Source organism: Camarhynchus parvulus, unplaced genomic scaffold (assembly GCF_901933205.1).
Source record: "Camarhynchus parvulus unplaced genomic scaffold, STF_HiC, whole genome shotgun sequence".
In the NCBI taxonomy this organism is placed as follows: domain Eukaryota; kingdom Metazoa; phylum Chordata; class Aves; order Passeriformes; family Thraupidae; genus Camarhynchus; species Camarhynchus parvulus.
Window position 1 is genome coordinate 1 of NW_022148579.1, and position 14,100 is coordinate 14,100.

At 57.7% G+C, this 14,100-nt stretch overlaps 1 protein-coding gene across 1 annotated transcript; it reads left to right on the forward strand.

The window, feature by feature from the left end:
• Positions 1–808: 808 nt before the first annotated feature.
• On the forward strand, positions 809–12,993 carry SCAF1 (SR-related CTD associated factor 1; the record flags this gene model as incomplete). The annotated part of the gene is made up of 8 exons (XM_030970679.1): positions 809–1,795; positions 1,897–2,270; positions 2,322–3,523; positions 3,597–3,950; positions 4,229–4,288; positions 7,143–7,225; positions 10,128–10,334; positions 12,865–12,993. Coding segments are annotated over 8 exons (3,396 nt in total), but the record flags the coding sequence as incomplete, so codon positions are not given.
• Positions 12,994–14,100: the final 1,107 nt, after the last annotated feature.

Below are 14,100 nucleotides of genomic sequence, written 5' to 3' on the forward strand. Positions count from 1 at the left end.
ATTTGGAGGGGATTTATAGGATTTAGGGTGGAAATGTGGAATTCAGGTGGAAATGGGATATTTTGGGGAGATCTTTATAGGATTTAGGGTGAAAATGAGGAATTTAGGGTGGAAACGTGGAATTTAGGCTGGAAATGGGATTTTTGGCTGGAAATGTGGAATTTAGGTAGAAATGGGATATTTTGGGTACATGTTTTTGGGATTTAGGTAGAAATGGGATATTTTGGGGACATCTTTAGGATTTAGCGTGGAAATGTGGAATTTAGGTAGAAATGGGATATTTTGGGGACATCTTTATGGAATTTAGGTAGAAATGGGATATTTTGGGGAGATCTTTATGGGATTTAGGTAGAAATGGGATATTTTGGGGAGATCTTTATGGGATTTGTCTGGAAATGTGGAATTTAGGCTGGAAATGGGATTTTTTGGCTGGAAACGTGGGATTTAGGTAGAAATGGGATATTTTGGGGACATCTTTATGGAATTTAGGTAGAAATTGGATATTTTGGGTAGATCTTTATGGGATTTGTCTGGAAATGTGGAATTTAGGCTGGAAATGGGATTTTTTGGCTGGAAACGTGGGATTTAGGTAGAAATGGGATATTTTGGGGACATTTTTATGGGATTTAGGTAGAAATGGGATATTTTGGGGACATTTTTATGGGATTTAGGTAGAAATGGGATATTTTGGGTACATTTTTATGGGATTTAGGTAGAAATGGGATATTTAGGCGGGACATTTTTGGCGGAAACGGGATTTAGGTAGAAATGGGATATTTTGGGGACATCTTTCTTCTCCCCCCCCCAGGTCACCTGCCCGTCTCCTCCTCCCGCCGCTGGCGCCTCCCCGGGGGTCCCCCATCCCCCCCTGGCCCCCCCACCACCGGGACCCCCGGCTCCTCCCCTCCCCCACCGGACCCGCCGAGCCCCTCCCCCCACGCCCGGCCGGCCCCGCCGCCCCCGAGGACCCCGAGCGGCCGCTCCGGGCGGGGGGACCCCGGGGGGACCCCAACAGCAGCAGCAACAACAGCGCCCCCCGCAGCCCCCTGCAGCCAACCGGGACGAGCCCGGCCGCACCCACCCGCCGGAAAAAGGCGATTCTTCCTCCTCTTCCTCCTCCTCCTCTTCCTCCTCTTCTTCTTCCTCCTCCCGCTCTTCCTCCTCGTCCGCCTCCTCTTCCTCGGGCCCACCCGGGCCCGTCTCGGCCCGGCCCCGCTCGCCTTGCCTGGATATTTATGATCCTTTCCACCCCACCGACGAGGAGAACCCGGGTTTGGGGGGCGGAGGAGGAGGAGGAGGAGGAGCCCCGGATTTTGGTTACGGCAGCGGCGCCGCCTCCTCTTCGTCGCCCGGCAAAGAGGCCGAAGGCCGGCAGGACCAGAAGTACGACCCCTTCGACCCCACGGGTTCCAACCCCAGCTCGTCCCGCAGCAGCCCCAGCCCTGAGGAGGAGGAGGAGGAAGAGGAGGAGGAGGAGGAGGAGGAGGAAGAGGAGGAGGAGGAGGAGGAAGAGGAGGAGGAGGAGGAGGAGGAAGAGGCGCCGGCGCTGCTGCCAGACGTTTCCCACAGCATCAGCCGCATCTCGGAGACCTTGGCCGGCATCTACGACGACAACAGCCTGAGCCAAGACTTCGAGAAAGATCCGGAACCGCCGAAAACTCCCCCGAACCCTCCCGGTGCCGACTCCACCCTGCCCGAGGAGGAGGACGAGGATGAGGACGAGGAGGAGGAGGAGGAGGAAGAGCGCGAGGAAGGCTCGAGACGGCAGCGCCGGCCGCTGCCGAACCAGCGCCGTGCTCGTGGACCTGGGCGGCAAAGGCCGCGCCGAGAGCGAGGCCCACCCCAAATTCGACGGCAAACTCTCCTTGGAGGTGGTGACCCCCGGCAACCCCAAAGCGCCCCAAAACCCGGCGGCGGCGCCGCCCCAAGCAATCGCTGCTGGGCGCCACTCCCGAAACCCTCCCGGCACCGCTGGCGCCGCGAAGTGGGGCACGCCGGGCGTACTCGGAGATCGAGGAAGGGGAGATCGTGCAGCCAGAGGAGGAGAGGTTCAGCCCATTGAGGATTTTCCGTGGGCGGTGGCAGCGGTGGTGGTGGCACTACCGGCTCGGCGCCGGGCGCCGCTCGAGGGCCGCGCCAGGCCGGAGCCGCGAGCGCCGCGGCTCCCCAGGGCGGCGACGATTTCCTGTCTCCACGCCGATTCTGATGAAGAAGCGTATTTCGCGCCGAATCCCAACCGGATCCGCTGGAAAACGGGCGGCGGCGGCGCAGTAACGCCGGCGGCGTGGCGTAACCCCGGATTTGAGGAGGAAAATCCTCAGCCAGCGCCGCTTCGCGCCGCCGCCGCCGCGTTCCGCTGGCTGGCGCCAGGAAGAAATCCAAACGATCCCGGAACGCTGGCGGTTCGGGAGCGCCTGGCCGGGCGCCAAGAAAGCTCCGGAACCGGGCGCCGAATCCAAAGAGCGTACACCGGCGCCGCGGGTCAGGTCGCGCCGCGGGCGCCGGGTCGGGCGCCAAGGTCGAGGGAGAACGGCGCCGGGCGCCGCCGGGCAGCTCCGGGCGGTCGCGGCACAAAGAGAAGCACCGCGGGGAGAAGAAGAAGAAGAAGCAACGCTCGAGGTCCCGGGAACGCCGCGGGTCGCGGAGGGACGGCGGCGACGGGAAAGCGGCGGAGAAGGGGCGAGGGCGCCGCGGGGCCGCGGTGCGGTGCCGCCGGTGCAGGAGCTGAACGACTCGGATCTTTTTGCCATCAAAAGAACCATCACGGTGAATCGGCGCGCGGCGACGCCGGAACCCAAACGGGAGGTTCTCTACGATTCCGAAGGGTTGAGCTTTGAGGGATTTTCCGACCGCGAGCACGCCGAGTTCCCGGCGAGGAAAACCGAGGTGAGGCCGGCGGCGGAGCCCGGAAAGAAGGAGAAGGAGAGGAAACGGAGCCGCCCCGAGGAGAGGCCGACGGGGAGGGAGAAATACAAGAAAAAATTCAAGGATTACGCCGAGCCCGCCGCGGCGGAGAGCGGGAAAAGCAAAGAGAAGCAGCGCGAGAAAAGCGGCAGGAAAGGGAAAACGGGAGGCGGGCACAAGGAAGGGGCGGAAACGGCGGCGCCGAGAGCGCCCGCGGCGGCGCCCAGGAAGGTGAAGCTCCAATCCAAGGTGTCGGTGTTGATCCGGGAGGGCGTCAGCTCCACCACGACCACCAAAGACGGTGGAGGCGGCAGCGGCGGCGGCGGTGCCGGCATCGGGGTGAAATTCGCCCGCGATGCCGAGAGCCGGGCGGCGTTCCTGAAAGCCGAGGAGAAAACGCAGAAAGGCACCCCCAAAAACGACGGGGGGCCGGCGCGAGACGGAGGTGTGAAACCGCGCAAGGTGAAAGCGTCCAAAGTCAAGGGAGGGGTGAAGAAAGTCAAAGTCAAAGCCAAGGGCGAGGCGAGGAAGAAGAGGAAGACCAAGGTGAAGAGCGGCGGCGGCGGCGCTTTGAAGAAATCCAAAGCCGACAGCCAAAGCGCCGCCACCCCTCCTCTCCGTCTGCCCCCCAAACCCGAACCCACCTGGTCGGGCTCTGAAAAATCCGCCGGGGGAACCCCAAAACCTCCCAGCCCCTCCCCGCCGCGGGCGCCACCCCCCAAACCCCGCCCGGCCGCCCGCCGCCCGCCGAAGCGCGAAGCTGACGCCGGACTCGCAGACGGTGGACAGCAGCTGCAAGACCCCCGACGTGTCCTTCCTGCCCGAGGAGGGCTCCGGGGGACACCCCCAGAGCGCGGGCAGCGAGGGACGGGCCCGGGGAGCCCCCGAGGGGGGACCCCGAGGCCACAGCCGCAGCGAGGGCAAGGAGGAGGCGGCGAGAGGCGGCGGCGGCGGCGCCCGGAGCGGGCGGCGACGGGCAACGGGCGGGCGCCGGGGATGGAGCCTGCAGGGCGGCGTGGACTGCGCCACCAGCGGCGTGCTGGCACGTAGGTGACGGGTTTTGGGGGGTCCCCAAGTTTTTGGGGAGTTTTGGGGGTTTTTGGTGTGCCCTGAAGTTTTTTGGGGGATTTTGGGGAGATTTTGGGGTGTATTGGTGGTTTTTTGAGGGAGTTTTTGGGAGTTTTTGGGGGCATGGAGCCTGCAGGGCGGCGTGGACTGCGCCACCAGCGGCAGTTTTTGGGGTGTCCCCAAGTTTTTGGGGGTTTGGGGAGATTTTGGGGTGTATTGATGGTTTTCTGGGGGGTTTTCGGGGATTTTTGGGGAGTTTTTGGGGGATGGAGCCTGCAGGACGGCGTGGACTGCGCCACCAGCGGCGTGCTGGCACGTAGGTGACGGGTTTTGGGGGGTCCCCAAGTTTTTGGGGAGTTTTGGGGAGATTTTGGAGTGTATTGATGGTTTTTTGGGGGGTTTTGAGGTGTATTGATGGTTTTTTGGAGGGAGTTTTTGGGGGATGGAGCCTGCAGGGCGGTGTGGACAGCGCCACCAGCGGCAGTTTTTGAGGTGTCCCCAAGTTTTTGGGGGGTTTTGGGGTGCCCTGATTTTTTTGGGGGTGTTTTTGGGGTGTATTGATGGTTTTTTGGGGGGTTTTTGGGGAGATTTTGGGGGATGGAGCCTGCAGGACTGCGCCACCAGCATTTTGGATGGGGGCTGGCACGTGAGAGGTGACGGAGTTTTGGGGGTCCCCAAGTTTTTGGGGGTGTCCTGATGGTTTTGGGGGGATTTCGGGGGGTTTTGCGTGTGTATTGATGTTTTTTGAGGGGTTTTGGGGGGGTTTTTGGGGAGTTTTTGGGGGATGGAGCCTGCAGGGCGGCGTGGACTGCGCCACCAGCAGCGTGCTGGCACGTAGGTGACGGGTTTTGGGGGGTCCCCAAGTTTTTGGGGGGTGTTTGGGGTGTCCTGACATTTTTGGGGGTGTTTTTGGGGTGTATTGAGGTTTTTTGGGGGGTTTTGGGGTGTATTGATGTTTTTTGGAGGGAGTTTTTGGGGGCATGGAGCCTGCAGGGCGGTGTGGACTGCGCCACCAGCGGCAGTTTTTGGGGTGTCCCCAAATTTTGGGGGGATTTTGAGGAGATTTTGGGGTGTATTGATGGTTTTTGAGGGGTTTTTGGGGAGTTTTTGGGGTGTATTGATGTTTTTTGAGGGGGGTTTGGGGGTGTTTTCGGGGTGTCCCAACATTTTTGGGGCAGGTGTTGAGGAGTTTTGGGATGTCCTGATTTTTTTGGGGAGGTTTTTGGGGTGTCCCAACATTTTTGGGGGCATTTTTGGGGTGTCCTGACATTTTTTGGGGGGTTGTGTTGTCACCTAGGTGACATTTTGGGGACAAATTTGGGGTTATTTTTTGGCGTTGTGTTGGCACTTGGGTGACATTTTTGGGGACATTTTTGGGGACATTTTTGGGGACATTTTGGGGACGTTTTTGGGTGGTTCTGTTGGCACATTGGTGACATTTTGGGGACAATTTTGGGGACGTTTTTGGGTGGTTCGGTTGGCACGTTGGGGACATTTTTTGGGGACAAATTTGGGGTTATTTTTTGGGGTTGTGTTGGCACATAGGTGACATTTTTGGGGACAATTTTGGGGACGTTTTTGGGTGGTTCTATTGGCACATTGGGGACAATTTTGGGGACGTTTCTGGGGCTTCTCTTGGCACGTTGGGGACATTTTTGGGGACATTTTTGGGGACATTCTTGGGGACATTCTTGGGGACATTCTTGGGGACATTTTTGGGGACATTTCTGAGAGGTTCTGTTGCCACCTAGGTGATATTTTTGGGGACATTTTTGGGAACATTTTTGGGGACGTTTCTGGGGGTTCTGTTGGCACGTTGGGGACATTTTTGGGGATGTCTCTGGGGGGCTGGGGACATTTTTGGGGACATTTCTGGGGACATTTTTTGTGACATTTTGGGGACATTTTTGGGGACATTTCTGGGGACGTTTTTGGGGACGTTCCTGGGGCATTCTGTTGTCACGTTGGGGACATTTTTGGGGACATTTTGGGGACGTTTTTGGGGGGTTCTATTGGCACGTTGGGGACATTTTTGGGGACAATTTTGGGGTCACTTCTGGGGACTTCTGTTGGCACATTGGTGACATTTTTGGTGACAATTTTGGGGACGTTTCTGGGGGGTTCTGGTGGCACGTTGGGGACATTTTGGGGCCATTTTTGGGTGGTTTTGGGGGCTTGTGGTTGCACATGGGTTACATTTTTGGGGACATTTTGGGGACATTTTTGGGGATGTCTCTGGGGGGCTGGGGACATTTTTGGGGACATTTTTGGGGACGTTCCTGGGGCGTTCTGTTGTCACATTGGGGACATTTTTGGGGACGTTTTTGGGGACATTTTTGGGAGGTTCTGTTGCCACCTAGGTGACATTTTTGGGGACATTTTGGGGTCATTTTTGGGGACGTTTTGGGGACGTTTTTGGGTGGTTTGGGGGCTTGTGGTTGCACATGGGTTACATTTTTGGGGACATTTTTGGGGACATTTTTGGGGACGTTTCTGGGGCTTCTCTTGGCACGTTGGGGACATTTTTGGGGACATTTTTGGGGTCACTTCTGGGGGCTTCTGTTGGCTCATTGGGGACATTTTTGGGGACAATTTTTTGGGGACATTTTTGGGGGTTCTGTTGGCACATTGGGGACATTTTTGGGGACATTTTGGGGACATTTTTGGGGACGTTTCTGGGGGGTTGTGTTGGCAAATAGGGGACATTTTTGGGGACATTTTGGGGACATTTTGGGGACATTTTTGGGGGGTTCTGTTGGCATGTTGGGGACATTTCTGGGGACATTTTTGGGGACGTTTCTGGGGTGTTCTGTTGTCACGTTTGTGACATTTTTGGGGACATTTCTGGGCGTTCTGTTGGCATGTTGGGGACATATTTGGTGACATTTTTGGGGACATTTTTGGGGACATTCCTGGGGGGTTCTGTTGTCACGTTGGGGACATTTTTGGGGACGTTTCTGGGGACATTTTTGGGGACGTTCCTGGGGGGTTCTGTTGGCACGCTGGGGACATATTTGGTGACATTTTTGGGGACGTTTTTGGGGGGTTCTGTTGTCACGTTGGGGACATTTTTGGGGACGTTTTTGGGGGGTTCTGTTGGCACGCTGGGGACGTATTTGGTGACGTTTTTGGGGACATTTTTGCCGATTTTGGTGTCCCCTTCCCGGCAGTGACGGCGCTGCTGTTCAAGATGGAGGAGGCCAACCTGGCCAGCAGGGCCAAGGCCCAGGAGCTGATCCAGGCCACCAACCAGGTGGGGACACCGCGGGGACACGGGGGGGACATGGGGACCCCTGAACTGGGAGGGGACACTGGGGGAGCACCCAGAGTGGGAGGGGACATGGGGGGGACGTGGGGACATCTAAAGTGGGAGGGGACACTGGAGGGGACATGGGGGGGACATGGGGACACCCAGAGGGGGGGGGGACATGGGGACACCTAAAGTGGGAGGGGACACTGGGGGACACCCAGATTGGGAGGGGACATGGGGGCACAGGGAGCACCCAGAGTGGGGGGGACATGGGGACACCTAAAGTGGGAGGGGACAGTGGGAGGGGACATTGGGACACCCAGAGTGGGAGGGGACACTGGAGGGGACATGGGGACATGGGGGGGACATGGGGACACCCAGAGTAGGGGGGGGACATGGGGACCCCTGAACTGCGTGGGACACTGGGGGGGACATGGGGAGGGGAAATGGGGACACCCAGAGGTGGGGGGGACAGGGGGAGGGGACACAGGGACCCAGAGTTGGGGGGACACCAGGGGGACACCAGGAGACTGAGGGGGACATGGGGACACCTAGAGTGAGGGGGACGTGACCAGGGGACACTGGAGGGGACATGGGGACGGACCCCTGAACTGGGGGGGGACACGAGAAGGAGACACGGGGACACCCAAACCAGGAGGGGACATGGGGAAGGGACATGGGGACACCCAAACTGGGGGGGACATGGGGACACCCAGAGGCAGGGGGACATGGGGACACACAGAGTGGGGAGACACAGGGACACTGGGGGGACAGGGGGACACACGTGGGGACCAGGACACGTGGGGACACTGGGGGGACATGGGGACACCATGGGGGACAGGGAGACACTGGGGGGGACACAGGGACACTGGGGTGGACACGGGACACTGGGGGGGGACATGGGGACATGAAGGGGACATGGGGACACTGGAGGGACAGGGGGACACTGGGGGGACATGGGGACACCCAGAGTGGGGGGGGAAATGGGGACACTGGAGGACAGGGGACACTGGGGGGACAGGGGGACATTGGGGGAGACATGGGGACACCATGGGGGACGTGGGGACACTGGGGGACAGGGAGACACCATGGGGGACATGGGGACACCGTGGGGACAGGGGGACACTGGAGGGACAGTGGGACACTGGGGGGACATGGGGACACTGGAGGGACAGGGGGACATTGGGGGGACACGGGGACACGGGGGGACACAGGGACACTGGGGGACAGGGGGACACTGGAGGGACATGGGGACACCATGGGGGACATGGGGACACTGAGGGGGACAGGGAGACACTGGAGGGGGACACAGGGACACTGGAGGAACAGGGGACACTGGGGGACATGGGGACACTGGAGGGACAGGGGGACACTGGAGGGACAGGGGGACACTGGGGGGGACAGGGGGACACTGGGGGGGACACCCAGAGTGGGGGGTGGGGGGACATGGGGAGGGGACATGGGGACATTGCAGGGGACACAGGGACACTGGGATGGGACACGGGGACATCCAGAGTGGGGGGGACATGGGGACACCCAAACTGGGAGGGGGCACACGGGGAGGGGACACCAGGAGGGGACATGGGACCCCCGAAAGGAACAGAAATGTCCCCAAAATGGGGGTGGGGACACCAAAATGGGGGTGGGGACACCAAAATGGGGGTGGGGACACCCAAAAGGGAGTGGGGACACCAAAATGGGGGTGGGGACACCAAAATGGGGGTGGGGACACCCAAAAGGGAGTGGGGACACCAAAATGGGGGTGGGGACACACAAAAATGGGGGTGGGGGACACCAAAAAGGGGGTGGGGACCCCAAAAGGGAGTGGGGACCCCAAAATGGGGGTGGGGACCCCAAAATGGGGGGGGGGACCCCAAAATGGGAGTGGGGACACCAAAATGGGGTGGGGACACCAAAATTGGGGGTGGGGACCCTAAAATGGGGGTGGGGACCCCAAAAATGGGGGTGGGGACACCAAAATGGGGGGTGGGGACCCCAAAATGGGGGTGGGGACCCCAAAATGGGGGTGGGGACACCAAAATGGGGGTGGGGACACCCAAAAGGGAGTGGGGACACCAAAATGGGGGTGGGGACACCAAAAATGGGGGTGGGGACACCAAAATGGGGGGTGGGGACCCCAAAAGGGAGTGGGGACACCAAATTGGGGTGGGGACCCCAAAAATGGGGGTGGGGACCCCAAAAAGGGGGGTGAGGACCCCAAATGGGGGGTGGGGACCCCAGAATGGGGGTGGGGACACCAAATGGGGGGTGGGGACCCCAAAAATGGGGGTGGGGACCCCAAAATGGGGGTGGGGACCCCAAAATGGGGGTGGGGATCCCAAAATGGGGGTGGGGACCCCAAATTGGGGGTGGGGACACCCAAAATGGGGGTGGGGGCCCCAAAAATGGGGGTGGGGACACCAAAATGGGGGTGGGGACCCCAAAAAGGGGGGTGGGGACCCCAAAATGGGGGAGGGGACCCCAAAAGGGAGTGGGGATCCCAAAATGGGGGTGGGGACCCCAAAAATGGGGGTGGGGACCCCAGAATGGGGGTGGGGACCCCAAATTGGGGGTGGGGACCCCCAAAAAGGGGGGTGGGGACCCCAAAATGGGGGGTGAGGACCCCAAATTGGGGGTGGGGACCCCAAAATGGGGGTGGGGACCCCAAAGTGGGCGTGGGGATCCCAAAAATGGGGGTGGGGACCCCAAAATGGGGGTGGGGACCCCCAAAAATGAACGGGGACCCCCAAAATCCAAAAAAATAACCAAAGGGGGGGGTGGTGAGGACCCCCAGAATGGGAGTGACAATCACCCCCCCCCCCCCAAAATTTCCCAACATTTTTGAATTTTGAATTTTGAATTTTGGATTTTTAATTTTGATTTTTTTTGGTGTTTTTTTTGGCAGATCCTGAGCCACGGCAAGGCCGCCCCCCCCCTGGGGCCCCCCCAGGCCCCCGGGGCCCCCCCGGGACCCCCCCAGGTGCCCCCCCCGTACCTGCTGCCCCTGGGCGGGGGCGGGGCGGCCGCCGCGCCCCCAACCCCCACCCTGCCCGGCCTGGGCGGCGCCGGGGGGGACAGGAGGGACAGCGAGGGCAGGGGGGACAGCGACAAGGTACGGGGGACATTGGGGACATTGGGGGGACAGCGAGGGCAGGGGGGACAGCGACAAGGTATGGGGACATGGGGGACATTGGGGACATTGGGGACATTGTGGACATTGTGGGCATTGGGGACAGCGAGGGCAGGGGGGACAGCGACAAGGTACGGGGGACACTGGGGACATTGGGGACATTGTGGACAGCGAGGGCAGGGGGGACAGCGACAAGGTACCGGGGACATTGGGGACACTGGGGACATTGGGGACAGCGAGGGCAGGGGGGACAGCGACAAGGTACGGGGACATTGGGGACATTGGGGACATTGTGGGACAGGGGGACACTGGGGACATTGGGGACAGCGAGGGCAGGGGGGACAGCGACAAGGTACGGGGGACACTGGGGACATTGGGGACATTGTGGACAGCGAGGGCAGGGGGACAGACAATTACCCGGGGACATTGGGGACACTGGGGACATTGGGGACAGCTAGGGCAGGGGGACAGCGACAAGGTACGGGGACATTGGGGACATTGGGGACATTGTGGGACAGGGGGACACTGGGGACATTGGGGACAGCGAGGGCAGGGGGGACAGCGACAAGGTACGGGGGACACTGGGGACATTGGGGACATTGGGGACATTGTGGACATTGTGGGACAGAGGGACATTGGGGACATTGGGGACATTGGGACAGGAGGGACAGCGAGGGCAGGGGGGACAGCGACAAGGTACGGGGACATTGGGGACATTGGGGACATTGGGACAGGAGGGACAGCGAGGGCAGGGGGGACAGGGACAAGGTACGGGGGACACTGGGGACATTGGGGGCATTGGGGACATTGGGGACATTGGGGGACAGTGACAAGGTACAGGGACACTGGGGACATTGGAGGGGTTGGGGACATTGGGGACATTAGGAGGACATTGGGGGGACAGTGACAAGGTACGGGGGACATTGGGGACATTGGGGACAGCGAGGGCAGGGGGGACAGTGACAAGGTACGAGGGACATTGGGGGGATTGGGGACATTGAGGGGACAGGGAGGGCAGAGGGGACAGTGACAAGGTAGGGGGGACATTGTGGGGGGTTGGGGACATGGGGTGACTTGGAGACATTGGGGACATTGGGGACATTGGGGGACAGGGGGACACTGGAGACATTGGGGGACACTGGGGGGCATTGGAGACATTGGGGACATTGGGGGACACTGGGGACATTGGAGACATTGGGGACATTGGGGACATTGGGGGACATTGGGGGACATTGGGGACATTGGGGGACATTGGGGACATTGGGGACATGGCGGGGGACAGGGACCCTGCTGCTGCTGCTGCTGCTGATGTCATGAGGGTGCTGTGGTCACCCCAGATTTGGCTCTGGTGACCATGAGGACCTTGTGGTCACCTCAAGTTGGTTTTGATGACCACAAGGTTGTCGTGGTCACCACAAACTTGTGCTGGTGGCCTCGAGGACCTTGTGGTCACCCCAAATTGGTTGTGATGACCACAGGGGTGCTGTGGTCACCCCAAAATTGGCTTGGATGACCGTGGGGGTCTCGTGGTCACCCCAAATTCTCTCTGATGACCATGAGGTTGTCATGGTCACCCTGAATTTGCTCTGATGACCACGAGGGTGTCGTGGTCACCCCAAAATTGGTTGTGAGGACCACGAGGGTGTCGTGGTCACCCCAGATTCACTCTGATGACCACGAGGACCTCGTGGTCACCTCAAGTTGGTTTTGATGACCACAAGGTCGTCGTGGTCACCCCAAACTTGTGATGGTGGCCTCAAGGACCTTGTGGTCACCCCAAATTCTCTCTGATGACCACGAGGATCTTGTGGTCACCCCAAAATGGTTTTGATGACCACGAGGGTGTCATGGTCACCCCAGATTCTCTCTGATGACCATGAGGACCTCGTGGTCACCCCAAACTTGTGATGGTGGCCTCAAGGACCTTGGGGTCACCCCAAATTCTCTCTGATGACCACAAGGACCTTGTGGTCACCTCAGGTTGGTTTTGATGACCACGAGGGTGTCATGGTCCCCCCGAATTCTCTCTGATGACCACGAGGACCTTGTGGTCACCCCAAAATGGTTTTGATGACCACGAGGGTGTCATGGTCCCCCCAAATTCTCTCTGATGACCACGAGGATGTCGTGGTCACCCCAACTTCACTCTGATGACCACGAGGGTGTCGTGGTCACCCCAAACTTGTGATGGTGGCCTCAAGGACCTTGTGGTCACCCTGAATTCACTCCGATGACCTCGAGGACCTTGTGGTCACCTCAGGTTGGTTTTGATGACCACGAGGGTGTCGTGGTCACCCCAAATTCTCTCTGATGACCATGAGGACCTCGTGGTCACCCCAAATTCACTCTGATGACCACAAGGACCTTGTGGTCACCTCAAGTTGGTTGTGATGACCACGAGGGTGTCGTGGTCACCCCAGTTTGGACATGGTGGACACCACGCCCTTGGTGACCCCGTGGTGACCTCGTGGTGACCTTTGGTGACCCCTGGTGACCCCTGGTGTCCCCGCAGTACCTGAAGAAGCTGCACACGCAGGAGCGGGCGGTGGAGGAGGTCAAGTTGGCCATCAAACCCTTCTACCAACGCAAGGACATCACCAAGGACGAGTACAAGGACATCCTGCGCAAGGCCGTGCACAAGGTACCCCAAAATCGGGGAAAATCCCCCCAAAAAAAAAAAAAAAAATTAAAAAAAATTCCCTCAAAAATCCCCCAAAAATCCTCAAAAATCCCCCAAAAATCTAAAAAAAAAATGCCCCAAAACAACCAAAAAATCCCTCCAAAAATCCACAAAAACCCACAAAAAAATCCCCCCAAAAATATCCAAAAAATAATCCCCAAAAAACTCAAAAATTCCCCCCAGAAAATGGCCCAAAATTGCCGATAAACCCCCAAAAAATCCCAAAACAAATCACAAAGAATCACAAAAAAATCCAACAAAACACCCAAAAATTCCCTCCAAAAATCGGCCAAAATTCAAAAAACCACAAAAAAAAATCCCCCAAATTCCCAAAAATTTTCCCTGAAACAATCGGCCAAAATTCAAAAAAATCCACAAAAAATCCCCCAAATTCCCAAAAATTTTCCCTGAAAAAATCGGCCAAAATTTTAAAAAAATTCACAAAAAAGCCCCCAAAATTTCCCCCCAAAACAGCTAAAATTTCCCCCCCAAAATAATCCAAAATTACCAAAAATTCACCCCAAAAAATCGCCCAAAATGAAAAAAAAATCCCCCAAAAATTCCCAAAATTCCTCACCAAAAAACCCACAAAAAATCCCCAAAAATTCCCCCCAAATTAAAAAAAATCCCCCCAAACATACAAAAAAAACCCAAAAATCCCCCCCAGAAAATGGCCCAAAATTGCCGATAAACCCCCAAAAAATCCCAAAACAAATCACAAAGAATCACAAAAAAATCCAACAAAACACCCAAAAATTCCCTCCAAAAAATCGGCCAAAATTCAAAAAAAAACCACAAAAATATTCCCCCAAATTCCCAAAAATTTTCCTCTGAAAAAATCGGCCAAAATTCAAAAAAATTCACAAAAAACCAAATTCCCAAAAAATTTTCCCTGAAAAATCGGCCAAAAAATTTTAAAAAATTCACAAAAAGCCCCCAAAATTTCCCCCCCCAAAACAGCTAAAATTTCCCCCCCAAAATAATCCAAAATTACCAAAAATTCACCCCAAAAAATCGCCCAAAATGAAAAAAAAATCCCCCAAAAATTCCCAAAATTCCTCACCAAAA